General features: G+C 57.6%; 1 protein-coding gene across 3 annotated transcripts in view; it reads left to right on the top strand.

The window, feature by feature from the left end:
• SBF1 (SET binding factor 1) overlaps positions 1-20430 on the top strand; it is a 95087-nt gene that overhangs the window by 49018 nt on the left and 25639 nt on the right. For all 3 annotated transcript variants that reach the window (XM_090041394.1, XM_090041396.1, XM_090041395.1), the window contains exons 5-11: positions 977-1087; positions 3600-3705; positions 4185-4317; positions 5522-5630; positions 6479-6592; positions 7253-7330; positions 7875-7988. In XM_090041394.1, coding sequence (XP_089897520.1) covers positions 977-1087; positions 3600-3705; positions 4185-4317; positions 5522-5630; positions 6479-6592; positions 7253-7330; positions 7875-7988 — 765 coding nt within the window. The remainder of the gene's footprint in view (positions 1-976; positions 1088-3599; positions 3706-4184; positions 4318-5521; positions 5631-6478; positions 6593-7252; positions 7331-7874; positions 7989-20430) is intronic.

Here is a 20430-nt window from a genome sequence, read left to right as displayed (position 1 = left end):
ACAAGGCTGCACGGGGCCCTGCACACAGCAGAGCTGCCAGGCAGGGACCACGCAGGGCTGGGCACCTGTGGCCATGACCTACCTCTTGGCACAGCCTGTTGTTCCTGGAGTCTTTATCTCATCCATCTTTATATGCTCCCCACCTGTCCCATTACACAGCTGTAAAAAGCTCAGCTCCTGGCAGGCTTGCAGAACCCTGCATGGGGCAGCAGCTTGTCAGCAGCTCTGCAGGCTGGGGCAGGTGCCCCAGGGGAGACCCTGGAGCCAGCCTGGTCCCTGCAGCCCGGTCGGCTCTCAGTCGCAAGTTGCAGCCCATTGCCTGACATAGATATGGGGCTCCCTGTCACCCAGCAGGCAATGTAGCCCACATACAGAAACCCCCTTGCCCACTTGAAGCACACCAGTGCTGGTGCTGGGGTCCCTGTGCCCATCCTGGTTGGGGTCAGGCCTTGCATTTGCTGCACGGAGAGTCCTAGCTGCCAGCCATGCACTGTGTCCCAGGTGCTCCCCTACAGCAACAGAGTTACCCCCTTTATGCCCCCTTGTCCAGCCCCGACTGCCCGGCAGTGACCTGAAGCAGGCACCTGCTGGGCTCGGCCCCTGGCTGACCTGTGCAGATAGACATACGTAGCTGTGAGCCCCCCAGGGTGTCGTGGCATCACTGGGAGCCTGGCCCTCTTCGGGGCTTGGCATCAGTCCCACTGCTGGTGTTGGAGGCCCACTCGCATCCTGGTGTGGGCAGCACACACAGCTTGTTGCTGGCACCACGGACCAGTCTCAGCAGAGAGGCTCTCATCCCCAAGTGCCCATGGGGGGCAGGTGCTGGGAGTTGCAGGTGCTGAGCAGGACACACCAGACCTCTTGACCTCCCCGTCTCTGGGTCTCTGCTCCGGCCCAGCGGCTGCCCCTGCCACACTCGAGTGGAGTCTCAGCTTTCTGTCTTGACACGCTCCTGTGCTCTGCTTTGCTCCTCCAGAACAGCTTGGGCCTCATCTACACCATCTATGTGGACGGGCTGAGTGTGTCGCTGGAGAATGTCATCGGGAACCTCTTGACGTGCACCATCCCCATCACTGGGGGGGCGCAGGTGGGTGCCTTCTCACTCCTTCCCCTTGCTGCCTCTCACCAGCTCACAGGCACAACTGCTGGGGGGGTCTCGCACTGCCCCCATTCCCTTGAGTCAGCTGCACTGCGGGCGGGGGTGCAGGTGTCAGGCCTTCCATACTGCAGGCAGCCTGGGTTGCTCGGTCCAGTGGAGCCTGGCAGCCCCCCTTCCCATTGCAGGGGGTGCAGCTTGTGAGCGTGGCGTGGCCTGGCCGTCAGCAGAGCCAGCCTCATGCGCAGACAGACGCACTGTGCAAACAGCTGCCCGGGCGGCTGGGCAGGCCTGTGGCCAACAGGCCTCCCCCACGGCCGCGTCTGTCATGCACGGAGCTGTGCTAGAGCCAGGCAGTCACCGGCTGTCTATAAGAGCAGATGCAGGGGGCCAAGGCTTGCACTGGGAAGAACCAGGTGCCCCCTCCTCACCTTGGTCTAAGGGGCACCTGCAGCCAGTTCCCCGTGTCTTTGGCTGGGATGTGAGAATCAGCCTCCTCGCTGGGCATCTCTTGCCTTGCTGGGCCTCGCGAGTGGGAGCAGACAGACCTCCTCACTGCGCTCCACTCTCTGCAAACCCCCATCCTGTGCCTGCACGGCTGCTGAGAGCGGGAGAGGCTTCCCAGAGGCAGGGAGGGTTGGGAGAGTGCAGCCGTGTTGCTGGAGCTGGTGACTAGGCCTGGGACTTCACTCCAGTGGGGCCTAGTCCAGCCTGTGACCTTGCTTGTCTCAGTACCACATGGCTGCCTCTTTCTTGAGGCTCTCATGGGTTGGCTCTGGACCTAGAGCACACATAGCCTAGCCCTCCAGCACTGGGGGTGGCTTTTTACTGGCTTCCCCCAGGCCCCACTTGTTCTCCCAGAGCCTCTCCTTTGCTCCCAGGTCCTTGAGCTGAGGGTACTCGGTGCCCTGGAAGCAGCAGACTCCATCCCCACCCTGGGCTCTAGCACTGTTGGGCTGCCCATGAGACCCTTGCCTCCCCGCAGGTGTCTCTAAGACAAGGTTGTACATGGCGGGGGCATCTCCAGACCAAGCTTGGGGCTTCCTCTAGCCACCAAGAAACGTGCAGGGTGTGGGGGGCCAGTAGCCACAGGTGGCTGGTTCCAATCTTGCAGGAAAGGAGGAAGGCTGCTTGCAAGGTGGGCATATGCAGGCCACTGCGAGTGCCAGCTTCCTCCTCGGTCCCGAGCGTGTCCTCCCATGAGCCATGGGAGGAGTTCAAACAGGAGCAGTTCCCCCATGCCGCAGGCTCGGGGATCATGCCCTGGAGCAAGCTCAACAGCACCATTGCCTGTCCCCCGCTCTGTGCTTGCCCCTTCTCTTGCTGTGGCTGGCAGGGCTCTTTCTCCATGTGCTGTGTCCGTCTGTCCCTCTCCTCTCCTCTCCTCCTCCCACAAGGGCTCAGGCCCCTGTCTGTGCTGCTGTGTGTGTCTTTCTGTCCATGTCTCTCTCTTCCTGCTGCTTGGCTGTGCTGCCACGCTGTGCGTTTCTAACTGACTGTGCTATCTCTGTCTGTCTCCATCTCAGCCTGACGTGGAGGACGAAGGAGCGGTATGCACCTCTTTTCTTTCACTGGGTCTGGCCCCTCTCTAGCAGCTCCTCCCAGGGAGTGAGGTGGCTCAGGGCTTCCAGGGCCACCTGCAGCCACCCACTCACCCCACCCAGCGCATCCCTAAGAAGCAAGGGGAAGAGGTCTGGCGTCATGGCCTCTGGCTGGGCCCGCTGCAGAGCCTGAGTGAAGGATGTGGCCACACATTGGCTGTGGCTGGAGGGAGGTCTCATTGGCATGGCTCTGGGCAGCCCTCTGAAGGCGCGCCAGCTGTCCCCTGGCCTCTCGCGGGGCAGGCCAGGCTGCTCCCTCTGCTCCAGGCTCCAGAGGAGCTGTGAGGGATGTCTCACGTGGGGCAGCGGCCAGGCCGGACCGTTTGGGGTTGTAGATGTACTGCGATGACCTGTGAAGGGAGGGCAGGGGAGTTCCACCAAGGAGCTGGCCGAGTCCGTGCAGGGTTCAGACCTCCAGGCTTGGAAAACGAGATCCCCCTTTTCCTCAGTGAGACCCTGCTCTAGGGAAAGTCCTGCCGGCTGCTCCCAGCTCTGAGGAGCTGCCTGTGCATCTGGGTCTCACCAGGGCACCCCAAGGACCTGGCCCCCAAGCACTGCATACGAATGCCTCTGGGCCCATGTCCAAGCCCAGCCCTGTCCCAGCCCTGGGACCTCCCCCAGGCCCAGCAAGCCCATCCTGAGTATCTCCCATCAGTAGCCGCCAAGTTGACCCAAATGCAGCCGCCTACTCCCTTCCCTGCTGTCTGGCAGCCTGCAGTGGGGACCATGCTGGGGGCACACAGACGTGGTCCTGCCCATCATGGGGCAGAGGGAGCCCAGCTGCTTGTAGGCTGGGGTGGGGAGACATGCCCTGTGCAGGGAGGAAAGGAGACGCCCATGCATGGCACTATTGCTCGGACAGCTCCTAACAGCCGGTGCCCCTGTTGTTTTGTCTTTTGCAGAGGACCATCTCCCTTGGCGCGGGCGACAGGCAGGTCATCCAGACGCCCATCAATGACTCGCTCCCCATCAGCAGCTGCAGTGTAGCCCTGCTCTTCCGGCAGCTTGGTGAGACAGCCCCAGCCACTCCTCCCTTGGGGCACAGGCGCCACATTGCCCCAGGCGGCACCCTTGGCTAGGAACCCCAACTCCCTGCCCCAGCCTCTCCATTGGTGATATCACCCATCCCCTATCCTTGTGTCTTCCTCTTCTCAGCAAGAAGGGCCAGCAGCTCTGCCCCTGGGTGCATCCTTGCTGGCCCTGGTGAGCTCCTGGGGCCTGTCTGGCAGCTCTTGGCTTGGCAGCTGGTACTGGGTGATAGCGGGTACACAGGCCAGTCCCAAGAGGGGTTTTCCAGGCTCCTGCCAGAGGATAGGGCAGAGATTGGAGTAGGAAAGGTCCCATTCCCCCTTTCTGGCCCTAAGATAGGGCACAGGGCTGTGGCAGAGACATGGGCGAGAGCAGGAGTATGGCAGCTCCCCAGCCAACAGGCCAGGCCTATGTGGAGCCCCCTGCGAACGCTGCCGCTCTGCCCTCCCTCCGCCCAGGGATCACCAATGTGCTGTACCTCTTCTGCGCCGCGCTCACCGAGCACAAGATCCTGTTCCTCTCCAGCAGCTACCAGCGCCTCACCGATGCCTGCCGTGCCCTGCTTGCCCTCATGTTCCCCCTCAAGTACAGGTGAGCCTGGTGCCTCCCGTTCCCCTGCAGCCCAGCCAGCCTCTCCCTTCGAGCCCACAGACTGGGGATCTAGCACGTGCTATGGGAAGGGGGTGGCTCAGGTAGCCAGCGGCCAGTCCGCAGGGTGCTGTGTGTCCTGAGCAAGGGCAGCTCTAGGCCATCAGACTGCAGCACTTGGAAGGTCAGGCATGTCAGGGTCTCTCCAGCACTGCCGGGCCCCAAGCACCGTTTTGAGCTCCGGGGCTTCCCTGTCTGGCCCCAGCCATGAGCTGCTGTAGTCCCATCCCAGCCTCTGGCCTGGCACCCAGCAGAATGAGGGGAAGGGGACCTAATTCCAGAAACCACCAAGGTTGTGGAAAAGATGCTGAAGAGGTGACATGAGAGTAGTCTTCAAATACTTGAAGGGATGCCATAAAGAGGAAAGAAAGCCCCTGTTCTCTCTTGCTGCAGAGAGGAGGACATGGAGCAATGGCTGGAAGTTGCAGCCAATAGAGGTTAAGGTTGGGTATTCGCTGTCAGAGCAGGGAGGCCATGGGAGAAACCAGGGGAGGGGGGACTCTCCATCACTGGAGGTGTTAGGGAGAGGGTGGATGGGCGCTGGGCAGGGAGGATCTGGGCACAGCGATGCCCGTGCTCTGCTGTGGAGATCTCCCAGGCCTCTGGGCTGTGCCGGTTGCCCCCACCCACACTTTTCTGCTTCATGTGTCAGGGGGTTTTAAGCCTCTCCTGAAGGTGCTGGGTGCTGCAGCCCAGGCTGGGGATGGGACAGAGCCGATCCTGCCTCAGGCAGGGCTTGGACTGGATGTGACTCCACAGCTCCCTGCCAGCCCCTGGCTCTGGGATTTCTCTCCTGCTTCTCCCATGATCCTCCCCAAGAAGGGCATCCTACGAGGCTTTGAGCAGCAGGGAAAGGCCTTGGGACAGCTGGTGCCCTGTTCGCCCTGCCTGGGCAGGAGCTGTGGCCAAGGCCAAGCGCTACTTCCCCCCAGCACTTCCTGGCTCAGACGGGCAGGGGTCCAGCACCCTGGGATCCCTGCCAGCTCTGTGCACAAGCTGCTGCACCTCTCCCAACCCAGGCACTGTCAACATGCCCTTGTGGCTGAGCTGCCTGCCCGCTGTTTCCTACCAGCCTGCCCCAGTCCTGCACATTCACTGTCCGAGCGCCACACCAAGGGGCTGTAGTGACCATCTCCTTTGCTTGCAGCTTCACGTACGTGCCCATCTTGCCTGCACAGCTCCTGGAGGTGCTCAGCACACCCACACCCTTCATCATCGGCGTCAGCTCCATCTTCCAGGCAGAGACCCAGGAGCTGGTGAGGCTCTGGGGACCCCCATCACCAGTACCCCCCCAAAGCCACCACCGTAGGGGTGAGGGAGGGGTTGGGGGGCGGTCCTGGGCCTTTTCATGGGCACAGGGAATCAGGGAGCAGGCAGGGTCAGCCTGGGACTGGTTGGGGGACGTAGGTCTCAACTATTCAAGCACGGTCCCCACTGGCTGAGGATTCGGTTATTAAAGAGATTTAAAAGGCCCTGTGAGCACATGGTATGACACAGGCAGCTGAGCTGCTGCTTTGCAAGCTTCTGCATCTCTGAGCTCCATTAGCCTGTGATTGGCAGCTCTACCTGGCCTGGCTGTGGTTGGGCCTAGTTGGCGTCTGATCCGGATACTTATAACCTGGATTAGACTGAGACATGTTTATCCACACGGCCTTTACCCCAGTTCAGAATCCCCTTCAGGGACTGAGCAGGGCAGCAGTTCATGCAGCAGGACAGCATCGGTGTAGCAGCTGGTGCCAGGGGCACTACCCTCTCCGTGCCCAGCCTGGCAAAGCACCACCTTTCATGCAGGATGTAGAGCTGCTCCTCACCCCTCCTGGTCACTGCCAGCCCCCGCACACTGCGCTGAAGAGCAGGGAGGCAAACCCCAGTGCTGGGGGTACTGCATCGCCTGGCTGGGCAGCATGAATGTGGGCTGGCACCACCCTGGCGGGGGAAGGGAGCCCCATGTGCTTTAGCAGGCTCTAGAATATAGTAGCAGCAGGCACCAGACATGGGCCTGCTGAGGCTGCCAGATGTCCTGGGCTTTTTGGGAGAAGAGAGAGCCTGTCCATACCCAGGTGCCTGGCTTAGACGGGGCTGTGGTGTGGTTCTGTGCTTCCAGCTGGACGTCGTCATCGCCGACCTGGATGGGGGCACGGTGACCGTCCCCGAGTGTGTGCACATTTCTCTGCTGCCTGAGCCCCTGCTCCAGCAGACCCGGGAGGCCCTGTCCATGGTAAGCACCATTCCTTGAGCGAGGGGTACCTCTAGCCAGTCAGGCCTCCTGTGTCTGGGAGCATGTGATGGGGCACTCGCACCTCCTGCTGCCCCCCTGTCACTTGCTCCAGACAAGGACCAGCTGCAGCCCTGGTCCTCCTTCTCCTGCCAGCATGGACAGGTTCCCAGGTAGATTTTATGTCCAGAATAGCATGGATAAGCAAGCTTGCTGGGCCCTACAGAACCCATGTTGCCCCTTCTTGGCATCTGCAGACACAGGGCAGTGAAGCTGGTGAGGGGAGAAAGGCAAGACTGTCTGGCAGGGCTTCCCAGAGCTCCTGGCCCCTCTCTGCAGCCAAGGGCACAGTGTGAGGGAAGGGTCTTCTGCAGGGGCCCTGGCAATGCTGCCTTAGTTGCAGGGGGTAGTCATCACTGCACTGACCTGGTGCATGTTATACCGGCCACAGGGTTCTCCCTGCACCCTGCCTGGTTCTCCTCTCCAGGCCATGCTGAGGGCCAGGGGTAGTTTCTGGAGAATGCTTCTCGCACTGGAGCCAGCCCTGAAGCCACCTGCATTGTGGGCCTGGCCTATTTGCACCTTGGGGATGGGAAGCTGGGTGGGCCGGGGCTGCAATGCCCAATCCTTCCCCCAAGCATGCTCTGTGCTTTGTCCACACAGGTCCTGGACCCTGAGCTGGAGGTGGCAGATGTGGCCTTCCCCCCGTCCACTGTCTCCGCCTCCTCTCTCAAAATGCAGGTGAGTGTGGAGCATGTGCACGTGTGTATGTGCATGTCTGCGTGCACGTGTACATCTAAGCGGAGTTCTTGGGCAGGGATCTGAGTCCATCCCCAGGGCAGACAGGGGTTGCGGCTCCCATCGAGGTGAGACAGGGATTTGTTTGGGATGATCTTGCCTTGTGCAGGGCTTGCTCTAACTGTGACCTGCAGGGTGGGTCCATGCAGGGCCCCGCCAGCCTGACTGCCGTACGGTTCTGAGAGGTGTTGGCAAAGGAGCTGGCCGTGACATGGCAGCGGGGCTTGCAGGGCTGAGCTGGGGGCTTTCTCCTTGCCCTCCATGCACATGGAGACCAGCAGCTCCTTTCAGACAGACGATACCCCTGCCCCGGGTCAGCTGCTTCTAGAGCTGAGCTCTGGAGAGCCCTGTGGAAAGGCCTCTTTGCAGCCAGCCTGGGCATGTCCTGCCAGGCAGGTGGCTCGGAGCCCGGCGCAGTGTCCCCACCACTCGGGCGGCTCCTCTGCTCCCCTCTCACAGCTGACCGGCCTGTCCTCCCTCCGCGCAGGACAAGGAGATCCGGGCTGTCTTCCTCCGCCTGTTTGCACAGCTGCTGCAGGGCTATCGCTGGTGTCTGCACATCATCCGCATCCACCCAGAGCCCGTCATCCGCTTCCACAAGGTACAGATCACAGCAGGGCCACACGGGTGGTAGGCATTCTCCTGGCACTGCCGAAAGGAAAGGCCAGGCTGAGCAAACCAAGGATGGGTTCGTATTTGGATGGGGCAGCATCATGGGGAGCTCAGTTAGGCGGATTCTTCCGTGCAAGGGCTTGTCTGTGCAGACTGGATGTGTGGGGGGCCTTTCCAGATTAAAGCACCAAGTGACCACACAAGCCAAAATCTTCCCGGAATCTGCCACCCCGACCTCTTAGCCCGGGAAGTTTGCTGCTTCCCAGGAGCCAGAATCCCAGGCATTGCAGAGGAGATCCCTAAACTCGTTCAGCCCACTGACCACTACCCTATGCTTCTCATCCATGCGGGCACCAGTAACACAGCTCAGAGCGCTCCCAGCCGGGTCATGAGGTGCTACAGGGATTTGGGTGTGGGGCTTAAAGGTCTGGGGGGTGCAGGTGGTGTTTTCTTTGATCCTCTCAGTCTCGGGGTATGGGCTGAGGAGGGAGAGGAGGACCCAGGTAGTCAACCGAAGACTGCAGCGCTGGTGTCATCGGGAAGGCTTTGGCTTCCATGACCACAGCCCACTCTTTGGGGTGAGTGGCACCGTGCTATTGGGAAGGGACAGCCTCCACTTATCTCTGCTGGCGGGGAGGCTCTTCTTGGCCAGACTGGCTGACCTGCTTCACCGGGCTTTAAACTAAGCCCACCAGGGCATGGGGGGACTACCGCCCCTGCTGGCCCGCTGAGCAACCCTTGCAAAGCCAGCAGGCCAAGGCAGTTAAGGGAGCCCACCCCTGCCCCAGCCCTGGTGCAATCTGTGGGCAAGGCAAGGGCCCCCAAGGGGACACTTGCATGTCTATACCCAAATGCCAGGAGCTTGGGGGATAAATGGGAGGAACTTGTTTTCCTGCTAAATGCAAATACTATGATGTCTTAGGGCTAACGGAGACCTGGTAGGACTCTACCCATAACTAGACCACGGGTATAGACAGCTATACCTTGTACAGAAGAGATCGAGTCTACAGGCCAACGAGAGGTAAAGCGCTGCTCAATCTGGTCCTGGCAACCGGGGACAACCTAATGAGTGACTTAACGATCGAAGGGAAGCTGGGTGACAGTGACCATGTGCTGATCACCTTCACTGTCTGGTAAAGCTGGCAAGTCAGTCAGTAATACAGAAGTCCTTGACTTCAGGAAAGCTGACTTTGACAAGCTAAGGAGGCTTGTCAGAGAGGCCCTAAAAAGCCACAACCCAATGAAGAGGGGAGTTCAGGATGAGTGGTTGCTCCTCAAGGGAGCAATCCTGGATGCGCAAGCAAAGTCCATTCCATCTCAGAGGAAAGGCAGCCAAAGGGCACAGCAGCCCCCTTGGCTCTCCAGGGAACTGGCGGACCTCCTGTGTCTTAAAAGGAAGACCTACAAAGGATGGAGGACTGGATCCACCTCGAAGGAGGAATACTCTGCTCTGGTCCGGACCTACAGAGAGCAAACCAGGAAAGCCAAGGCTGCGACAGACCTCCAACTGGCTATAAGTATCAAGGACAACAAAAAGTCCTTTTTCAGATATGTGGGGAGCCAGAGGAAGAGCAAGGGCAACGTTGGACCCCTGCTAAACCAGATAGGACAACTGACATCCAACACGCAGGAAAAAGCGAACTTGCTAAATGGGTACTTTGCCCCAGTTTTTCGCCAGTTCCATGGGATGCCCCTGGCCACTGTGGGTCAGGGAGGCCCGGGTGAGGGAGATCCCTTACCCTCCATTGAAGCTGACCTTGTGAAGGAACACCTTGATAGGCTGGACACCTTCAAGTCAGCTGATGGGTTACACCTAAGGGTACTCAAGGAGCTGGCAGGCATCATAGCCCAGCCTCTGGCATGGATTATTGAGAGCTCCTGGCGCTCTGGTGTAGTGCCCGAAGACTGGAAGAAGGCCAATGTGGTGCCGATCTTCAAGAAAGAGGGGAAAGTAAATATGGGGAACTACAGGCCTATCAGCCTGACCTCTATCCTGGGTAAGGTCTTGGAAAAGATTATCAAAGGGGCCATCCTTAACAGACTAGCTGAAGGCAATATCCCGAGGGATAGCCAGCACGGGTTTGTTGCAGGTAGGTCTTGCTTGACCAGTCTCATTTCCCTTTACAACCAGGTGACCTATCGCCTGGACAAGGGGGAAAAGATTGATGTCATATATCTTGACTTTAAGAAAGCCTTTGATTTGGTATCCCATGATCACCTCTTGGCAAAACTGGCTAACTGTGGCCTCGACCTCACCACAATCTGCTGGCTGGGGCACTGGCTCCGTGGTAGGACCCAGAGGGTTCTGGTGGACAGGAGCCAATCATCGTGGTGCGCGGTCACCACTGGGGCCCCCCCAGGCTCTGTCATAGGGCCTGTACTATTTAACATCTTCATCAATGATGTGGACATTGGTGTCAGAAGCGGACTGGCCAAGTTTGCCAACGACACCAAATTCTGTGGCAAAGCCTCCCCACCTGAGGACAGGAGGGTGATCCAGGCAGATCTGGACAGGCTCAGCAAATGGGCGGATGAGAACCTGATGGTGTTCAACACTGAAAATTTTAAGGTTCTCCACCTTGGGAGGAAAAACCTGCAGCACCCTTATAGGTTCGGCAGTGCTACCCTGGCTAGCACCACAGATGAAAGGGACTTGGGGGTCATGATTGACCACAAGATGAACATGAGCCTGCAATGTGATGTTGCGGCTAGTAAAACGAGCAAAACGCTGGCTTGCATCCATAAATGCTTCTCAAGCCAATCCCGGTGTACTCGGCCCTGGTGAGGCCACAGCTGGAGTACTGCGTCCAGTTTTGGGCTCCACAATTCAAAAAGGATGTGGAGAAGCTTGAGAGAGTGCAGGGAAGAGCCACGCGCATGATCAGAGGTCAGGAAAACAGACCTTACGACGACACCTTGTCCAGACAGGAGAGGAGTTAAAAAGGCTGAGTGGAGCTGAGCCAACAGAGGACAGGGCAGCAGTGGCAAAGGAAGGATTTGCTGGCACAGCTGTTGAAGGAAACGGGGAAGCCACCCACAATGATAGAGAGCATCTGAGCACAGCGTCCATTCAGCACCCTGACCTCAGCTCAGATGCGTCCTGCCACCCACAAAGATCACCTGCTGTTGGGGCCAGGACATGGGCACTCCCCACCCAGGCAGGGAGACTAGTGAACCCTGGGGTCCCTGTAGCTCCTGCAGCTCTGTCTGTTACTGCATGCCCCCTGAGGCAGGCGGAGAGGCAGAGATCCTGCTCCTGTGAGCACCAAGCACAGAAAACTCCAGGACTCCACAAGGGCTCTTCATAGAGAGCAATATAATCATGAAGCAAACTGTTGTTCGAGAAATCTGGAGAAGAGAAGACTGAGAGAGGATTTAATAGCAGCCTTCAACTCCCTGCAGGGTGGCTGCAAAGAGGATGGAGCTGGACTGTTCTCAGCGGGGGGAGATGACAGGACAAGGAGCAATGGGAAGTTGAGGTAAGATATTAGGAAAAACTTTCCCACCAGGATGGTAGTAAAGCACTGGAACAGGTTACCCAGAGAGGAGGTGGACTCTCCATCCTTGAAGGTGTTGAAGACCTGGATAGAAAAAGCCCTGGCTGGGATGACGTAGTTGGGGCTGGTCCTGCTTTGAGCAGGCGGTTGGATTAGGTTTTACCTCCTGGGCTCCCTTCCAGCCCTCATCTGTGATTTGAAGTCCCAGGACACTAGAACTAGGGCTCACCTGCTGAAATTAGCAGGTGACAGGTTTAAAACTAACAAGAGAGAGGACTTTTGTGCAGCGTGTTGATAATTTGTGGAACTCACTGCTGCAGGAGGCAGCCAAAGCCGATAACACAGCAGGCTCAAAAAGGGACCAGCTGTGTTCATGGATAATGGATCCATTGGTAGCTATTAAACAACAGTCAAAGATGCTGGTTCTGACATCCATGTGGTACTGGATGCAGGGAGGGTACAGCAAGGGGATAGATCACTCTAGATCAGGGATCCTCCACCATGGTGCCATAAGATTCTTTCAATGGCACCACGGATGCCAGGATTAGCCATACGAGATGAACAGATGTTTCACAAGCTTGTTGATGCCTTCGGCCACATCTGTGCTGTCACAGTCCATGAAACCTCCCCAGTGCCGTGTCCCTGGGTCAGCCCGGGAGCTGTTTGTTCACTGTGGGTTTTACTGCTTGTCATGGGTTCTCGACCCAGTACAGGCACTTGGGGCACTTCCCCAAGTTGGGGGCCAAAAGGAAAGCCTCCCTTAAAACCTGTGTATGGGCCAGAGACACCGCGGCACGGCCTTTCATCGAACTATAACCTATGCGCACAACAAACTTCTGCTCGTAAACCCCTCGTGCAGATGCTCTTATATAAGCTGTGCCAAACTTGCCTTCCGGAGTCAAGCTGGGGCTGGCAGGGCCTCTGGAGGTCACGTCCAGTCCAACCCAACCCTCTGTTCAGGGCAGGATGCACCCCGTCGAACCCGTCGCAGACAAGTGTTTGGGAGGGAGCAAACCCCGCTCTGCCCAGTCAGGGGCATGGACCAAGGTGGTCAAAGGCCCAAAGGTCCGCCACACCAAGGCCCCCCCTCGCCTTAGCTTAGCAACAGGTTCGCACCTCTTGCAGCCCCAGCACAGCCCGCGCAGTCGCCAGCTCCCGCAGGCAGCCCTGGCTCGACCGCAGCTACTGGCCCCGCTCTCCCCAAGACAAAGCGAAAGGTGTTTGTTGTGGGAGACTCCATCATGCGGGGCACTGAGGGGCAATCTGCCGCCCCGACCCCTTAGCCCGGGAAGTCTGCTGCTTCCCGGGGGCCCGCATCTGAGACATTGCAGAGAGGATCCCGCAGCTCCTCCGGCCCACAGACCACTTACCCCATGCTCCTTATTCACGTGGGCACCAATGACACGGCTCGGAGCACCCCCAGCCAGGTCATGAGGCGCTACAGGGAGTTGGGAGCGGGGCTTAGGGGTCTGGGAGCTCAGGTGGTGTTTTCCTCGATCCTCCCAGGCTCGGGCTATGGGCTGAGGAGGGAGAGGAGGATCCACACAGTGAACCAAAGACTGTGGCACTGGTGTTATCGGGAAGGCTTTGGCTTCCATGACCACAGCCCGCTCTTTGGCGAGAGAGGCAGCGAGCTGCTGGGAAGAGATGGCCTCCACCTCTCTCCCCTGGGGAGGAGGCTCTTCTCGGCCAGGCTGGCTGACCTGCTCCACCGGGCTTTAAACTAAGCCCACTGGGGGATGGGGGGACGACTGCCCCTGCTGGCCCGCTGAACGGCCCTTGCAAAGCCAGCGGGCCAAGGCACTTAAAGGGGCACTTAAGGGAGCCCACCCGTGCCCCAGCCCTGGCACAATCTGTGGGCAAGGCAAGGGCCCCCAAGGGCACACTCGCCTGCCTGCACACTAATGCCAGGAGCCTGGGCAACAAGCAGGACGAGCTCGTCCTCCTGCTCAGTGCAAAGAAATATGATGTCATTGGAATAACGGAGACCTGGTGGGACTCCACCCATGACTGGACCACGGGGATAGAGGGCTGTACCCTGTACAGGAGGGATCATGTTGACAAAAGGGGCGGGGGTGTAGCTCTCTATGTGAAGGAAAGCTACATGTCCCTGCAAGCTGATGTTGGCGACCGGCATGGACAGCTAGAGACCCTCTGGGTAAAAGTTCGTGGGGAATTCGGCACAGGGGACACAACGGTGGGAGTCTACTACAGACCTCCCACTCAAAGTCCCGAGCTTGACCAGGAGTTCGCCCGGGAACTGACTGAGGCCGCTTGCTCCAGGACCTTGGTTGTCATGGGCGACTTCAGTTACCCGGACATCTCGTGGGAGGATCGCTCAGCAAAATCTGAACGGGCGCAAAGCTTTCTCTCGTGCGTGGATGACCTCTACCTCACCCAAGAGGTCTATGGGCCGACAAGGGGCAAAGCGCTGCTCGACCTGGTACTGGCTACGGGGGACGACCTAATCAGTGACCTAGTGATCGATGGGAAGCTGGGTGACAGCGACCACGAGCTGATCACCTTCACCATCCGCCGTAAAGCTGGCAAGTCAGTCAGCAACACAGAAGTCCTTGACTTCAGAAAAGCCAACTTTGACAAGCTCAAGAGGCTAGTCGGTCAGGCCCTCAGGGACCGTGACCCCAGGGAGATGGGAGTTCAAGAAGAGTGGTTGCTTCTTGAGGAAGCGATCCTCAGTGCACAAGCTAAATCTATTCCAACATGGAGGAAAGGCAGCAAGAAGACACAGCAGCCCCCCTGACTCCAGGGACCTAGCGGACCTACTGTGGCTAAAAAGGAAAGCCTACAAAGGCTGGAGGACAGGATTCACCTCCAAGGAGGATTATTCTGCACTGGTCCGGTCCTGCAGGGAGCAAACCAGGAAAGTCAAGGCTGCAACTGAACTCCAACTAACTTCAAGCATCAAGGACAACAAAAAGTCCTTTTTCAGATATGTGGGGAGCCGGAGGAAAAGCAAGGGCAACGTTGGACCCCTGCTAAACCAGATAGGACAACTGACATCCAACACGCAGAAAAAAGCGAACTTGCTAAATGGGTACTTTGCCCCAGTTTTTCGCCAGTTCCATGGGATGCCCCTGGCCACTGTGGGTCAGGGAGGCCCGGGTGAGGGAGATCCCTTACCCTCCATTGAAGCTGACCTTGTGAAGGAACACCTTGAGAAGCTGAATACCTTCAGGTCAGCCGGCCCTGACAACCTGCACCCCAGGGTACTCAAGGGGCTGGCGAACGTCATAGCTCAGCCCCTGGCATGGGTCTTTGAAAACTCCTGGCGCTCTGGTGTAGTGCCCGAAGACTGGAAGGAGGCCAATGTGGTGCCAATCTTCAAGAAAGGGAGGAGAGTGGATCCGGCTAACTACAGACCCATTAGCCTGACTTCTATCCTGGGGAAGATCCTAGAAAAGTTTATTAAGGAGGCCATCCTTGAGGGACTGTCCCAGGCTAACATCCTAAGGGATAACCAGCACGGGTTTGTTGCAGGTAGGTCTTGTTTGACCAATCTCATTTCCTTCTATGACCAGGTGACCTATCACCTGGACGAGGGAGAAGAGATTGATGTCATATATCTTGACTTCAAAAAAGCTTTTGATCTGGTATCCCATGATCACCTCTTGGCCAAACTGGCCAGTTGTGGCCTTGGCTCCACCACGATGCGCTGGCTGGGAAATTGACTCCGTGGTCGGACCCAGAGGGTTGTGATTGATGGCAGTCACTCATCGTGGTGCCCTGTGACCAGTGGGGTCCCTCAAGGCTCTGTCCTGGGACCCATACTGTTCAACATCTTCATTAATGATGTGGACGTTGGAGTCCGGAGTGGACTGGCCAAGTTTGCCGATGACATCAAACTTTGGGGCAAAGCATCCACGCCAGAAGATAGGCGGGTGATCCAGGCTGACCTGGACAGGCTCAGCAAATGGGCGGACGAAAACCTGATGGTGTTTAACACCGAAAAATGCAAGGTTCTCCACCTTGGGAAGAAAAACCTGCAGCTTCCTTATAGGTTCGGCAGTGCTACGTTGGTTAGCACTACAGAAGAAAGAGACTTGGGGGTCATGATTGACCACAAGATGAACATGAGCCTGCAGTGCGATGCTGCAGCTAGCAAAGCGGCCAAAACGCTGGCTTGAATCCATAGATGCTTCTCGAGCAAATCCCGGGACGTCATTCTCCCCTTGTACTCGGCCTTGGTGAGGCCACAGCTGGAGTACTGCATCCAGTTTTGGGCTCCACAATTCAAAAAGGATGTGGAGAAGCTTGAGAGAGTCCAGAGGAGAGCCACACGCATGATCAGAGGTCAGGAAAACAGATCTTACGATGATAGGCTGAGAGGCATGGGACTCTTTAGCCTGGAAAAGCGCAGGCTCAGGGGTGATCTGGTGGCCACCTATAAGTTTATCAGGGTGACACCAAGATCTGGGGGAACGTCTGTTCACCAGAGCGCCCCAAAGGATGACGAGGTCGACCGGTCACAAACTCCTGCAAGACCGTTTCAGGCTGGACATAAGGAAGAATTTCTTTCCTGTCCGAGCCCCCAAGGTCTGGAACAGTCTGCCATTGGAGGGGGTTCAAGCACCTACATTGAACACCTTCAAGAGTAAATTGGATGCTTATCTTGCTGGGATTCTATGACCCCAGCTGACTTCCTGCCCTTTGGGCAGGGGGCTGGACTTGTTGATCTCCCGAGGTCCCTTCCAGCCCTGATGTCTATGAAATCTAACTTCATCTTAAAGACTTTGTGTAAAACCCTCTTGCATAACAGATGGGCAGTGTAGCAGGAATCCCCCTTTGTTTCTCCCCAAAATCTTTGCCCTGTGACAATGTGATTAGGACGGGCCCAGCAGAGGAGGCACACTCTTACCCTGTCTCTTTAGGTAACCTGAGCTGGCTCCAGTCCTGAGGGAGGGGGGACCTGCTCCTTCTGCTTACATGACTGGTATCAGCTACCTGGGTGAGGGACATCTACCTCGGGGGCTAGAGTCTGCCCGGCAAGTAGTGATGTATTTGAAATTGGTTGGCTGACAGCCAACCGGAGCTGGCCTCCACTGGACCAGGTGAATGAGGTCACAGGGGCTATATAAGTTAGGACTGCCCGCGGGCTGGGGAAGCAGCTATGCGGGGGACTCAGAGGAGCTTGACCATCTGAAACTGGCTCTCTCCCCCAAAACTCACGAGCTAGAAACGGCCTGCCTCCAGAGGGGATTTCTCCAGCCTTTGGAAGATGCTTGTGAGTAAGCTACTCGAGATCTGATAGATCTCTAGCTGGCAGTAGCTCAGATGCGTGATCAAAAGGCTACCTCAGCCAGACTGTTTGCTCTTTAGGATTTCTAGGATATTGCACAATCTTGTACCCTATTTTCACCCTGTAATCAGTAAAGTTCTCCTTTGAGACCAGTGTGGGAGACTTATTGAGGGGTGCGTCTAAATTATGCCTAAGAGGCCCCTTAAGTCTGCGGACTAAGGGAGGCTTTCCTTTTGGCCCCCAACTTGGGGAAGTGCCCCAAGTGCCTGTACTGGGTCGAGTACCCATAGGACTTTAGGCCTGTGTTTCCCCGAGGACAGAGGGCCGAGACAGTCCCTTCTCGGGGTGGTGGCAGTACGTTACCCCGGACTAGTGAGTGTGCTCCAGGAAGGGGGTCAGCCAGACGTGAGGCGCCCCAGGGAGGCACTCGGAGCCTGGCAGGTGGTCAGGCTCAGGGAGGTGGGCGGCTCAACACAGGAGCACCCCCTACTGGCCCGCCACAGGCACCGTGCCTGAAAGATCAGGAATGCCCAGACTTGCCCCAGGTGGAGCTTGCAGACAAGGCCTCTGCCACTGTCCTGCTGCTTTGGGGGCAGGAAGGAGCAAGGGGGTCAGGGTGGCCAACGTCCTGCTTCTCCCAGGGAGGTCATGGGCACTGCAGAGAGCCCAGGTCCAGGCTGTGCCCCTGCTGTAGAGGAAGGCAAAACCCCCCAGTGCAACCAGTCTGAGCAGGGGGGAAATCTCTTCCTGCCCCCAGTGCAGCGTTGGGCTGAGCCTGAGCGCAGGGGCAAGACCCTCCAGCGAGGACCCTGCTGGGTTGGTGCCAGCAGCAGCATTGACACAGCCCAGCCCCATCCCCAGCCTGGGCTGCACCCAGCACCTCTATGGGAACGGAAAAATCCCTGACATTTGTAGCAACACGAGGGGGAAAAATTCTTTCTTGGCCCCTTGTAGCAACAGCAAACTCCAGAAACTGGAAAACCAGGCAGCCTCCCCTCTGCTCTGCAGCCTGGGAACAGCAAGCAGAAGCCACATATCCCAGCTCTCCTGGACAGAGCTCAAACACCCTCTGTGCCATCCTTTCTCTCCATAAGCTTATCCCAGTTGCTTTAATCTTTTATACGCAGGCCAGTTGTGGAGCTCTACTTCACTCCTTTGCTGCTTCATTCCCCAACATCCATCTACTCCAGGCTGCAGATGTCTCCTGATCTCCCAGTGGGGTGATCTCCTGGGCTTCCAGCTGTTGCTCCTCCAGTCCAGGTCATCCCTAAGCAATGCTTCACCCTCTTCTTGAACACCTCCAGCGAAGGAGAGTCCACACCTTCCCTAGGTGTCTGTTCCCCCGCCTCGCTGCTCTGACAGCAAAGACATTTTCCCCCAATTATTCAATCCAGACCCTTTTTTGCTGCAATTTCAAGCCATTCTTGCATGTCCTGCTCTCTGCAGAGATGAAAAAGAGGTGGTTTACTTCCTCTTCATGGCAGCCCTTCTGGTTTTGAGAACTGCTCTCCTGTCTCCTGTTAAAGCACCTTTTCCACAAGCTGAACATGCCCAGCTCCTTCCACCTCTTCTCATAGGACTTGCTTTCCATGACCTTTATCATCTTGGTTGTCACCTCTGGCCACCTCTCTGACTTTTCTCCACGTCACTTCTAAACGGGGAGCCCAAACCGGTGCACGCTGTGCTGGACCAAGGCCCAGCCAGTGCTGAGCAGAGTCACTATCACCTCTCGTGTGTCTTGCACCTTATGCTTCTATTGATGGCTCGCAAAGCTGCATTCAGCTTTGTGCAGCTGCATCCCTGCTCACATCAGGAGCACTGTGGAGAAGGATCTCCTCTGCAGCCTCAAACCCAACCGGGAATGAAGAAAACAGGCGGGTCTGTGCATGACCTCCCTGGTAGCACCTGGCTGTCTGGCCTGAGCAACGGCACCTGCTCTATAGCATGCGTGTCTCTGTGGCAAACTTCCCCCCAACCACCCCCATATACTTAATCTCCAAACTGCCCAGCTCCTGAGCCGTACTTGTTGGGGCCAGCGAGCTTCTAGAGGGCTTGGCTGTTGCATTTTTTCCATATCGGAGTCAGGCGGGCAGCCTGAGAACCAGCTCCCACCGTCCCCTCAAGCCCTGGCCTCACAAGTACCAGTGAGCTTGCTCCGCATGGCATCAGAGACCAGGATTGGGGAGTTTCATAGTTTCTAGGGTCGGAAGGGACCTGAGCAGATCATCCAGTCCGACCCCCTGCCATGGCAGGAAAGATTACTGGGGTCAAACGACTCCAACCAGGTGTTCATCTAACCTCCTCTTAAGGACCCCCAGGGTAGGAGCCAGCACCACTTCTCTTGGAAGCTGGTTCCAGACCCTAGCCGCCCTGACTGTGAAGTCGCGCCTCTTGCTATCCAGCCTAAACCTACCCCCTGCCAGCTTGTGAACATTATTCTTGGTCACTCCTGGCAGTGCTGGGGGGAATGGTGATTCTCCCAATGCCTGCTGATTCCCCCCTGACTAGTTTATAACAGGCCACAAGATCCCCCCTCCTCTTTTGGAGGCTGAACAGGTTCAGGTCCCGTCACCTCTCCTCATAAGGCCTGCCCTGCTGTCCCCTGATCATGCAAGTGGCCTCCTCTGGACCCTCTCCATGCTGTCCACATCCCTCCTGAAGTGCGGCGCCCAGACCTGGACGCAGTCCTCCAGCTGCGGCCTGACCAGTGCCGCATAGAGGGGGAGGATCACCTCCTTGGCCCTGCTCGAGATGCATCTGTGGATGCAGGACAAGGTGCAGTTGGCCTTCCTGACCGCGTCCCCGCACTGCCGGCCCATGTTCATCTTGGAGTCAATGATGACCCCCAGATCCTTTTCTGCCTCCGTGCTGACAAGAGGGGAGTTCCCCAGCCTGTAGGTATGGTGCTGGTTGTTCCTCCCCAGGTGCAGCACCTTGCACTTGTCTGTGTTGAAACCCATCCTATTCTCGTCCGCCCTCCCTTGTAACCTGTCTAGGTCTGATTGTAGCCTGTTGCATCCTTCCAGTGTGCCCACGTCCCCCCACATCTTAGTGTCATCAGCAAATTTGAGCAGGGTGCTTTTTACCCCCTCGTCCAAATCACTGATGAAGATGTTGAACAGCGTGGGCCCGAGGACCGAGCCCTGCGGAGCCCCACTGCCCACGTCCTTCCAGGTTGAGAAGGACCCATCCACCACCGCTCTCTGGGTGCAGCCCACCAGCCAGTTGGCGACCCGTTTGACTGTGTGGGTGTTGACACCGCAGTCCCCATTTCTTGATGAGAACAGGGTGAGAGACAGTGCTGAAGGCCTCCCGAAAGTCCAGGAAGACGATGTCCACTGCTACCCCTGCCTCTAATGATCTGGTGATCGGATCGTAGAAGGCCACCAGGTTGATCTGACAGGACCTGCCACTGATGAACCCGTGTTGGTTGCCCCTAAGCATGCAGCCCCCTGCTGGCCCCTCCTGGATGTGTGCCAGCATAATTTTCTCGAACAGCTTGCCTAGGATCAAGATAAGACTAACCGGCCTATAGTTTCCTAGGTCCTCCTTCGTGCCTTTTTTGAAGATGGGGACCACGTTGGCCTCTTCCAGTCCTCTGGTACCTCACCAGAGCACCACGCGTGCTCGTACAGCCGTGCCAGGGGACTTGCAATGACCTCGGCCAGTTCCTTTAG

This window comes from Crocodylus siamensis, chromosome 4, assembly GCF_052110815.1.
Source record: "Crocodylus siamensis isolate JL-2025a chromosome 4, ASM5211081v1, whole genome shotgun sequence".
Taxonomy (NCBI): Eukaryota; Metazoa; Chordata; order Crocodylia; family Crocodylidae; genus Crocodylus; species Crocodylus siamensis.
Note: the sequence above shows the minus strand (reverse complement) of the source record. Positions and strands in the feature narration are given on the sequence as shown.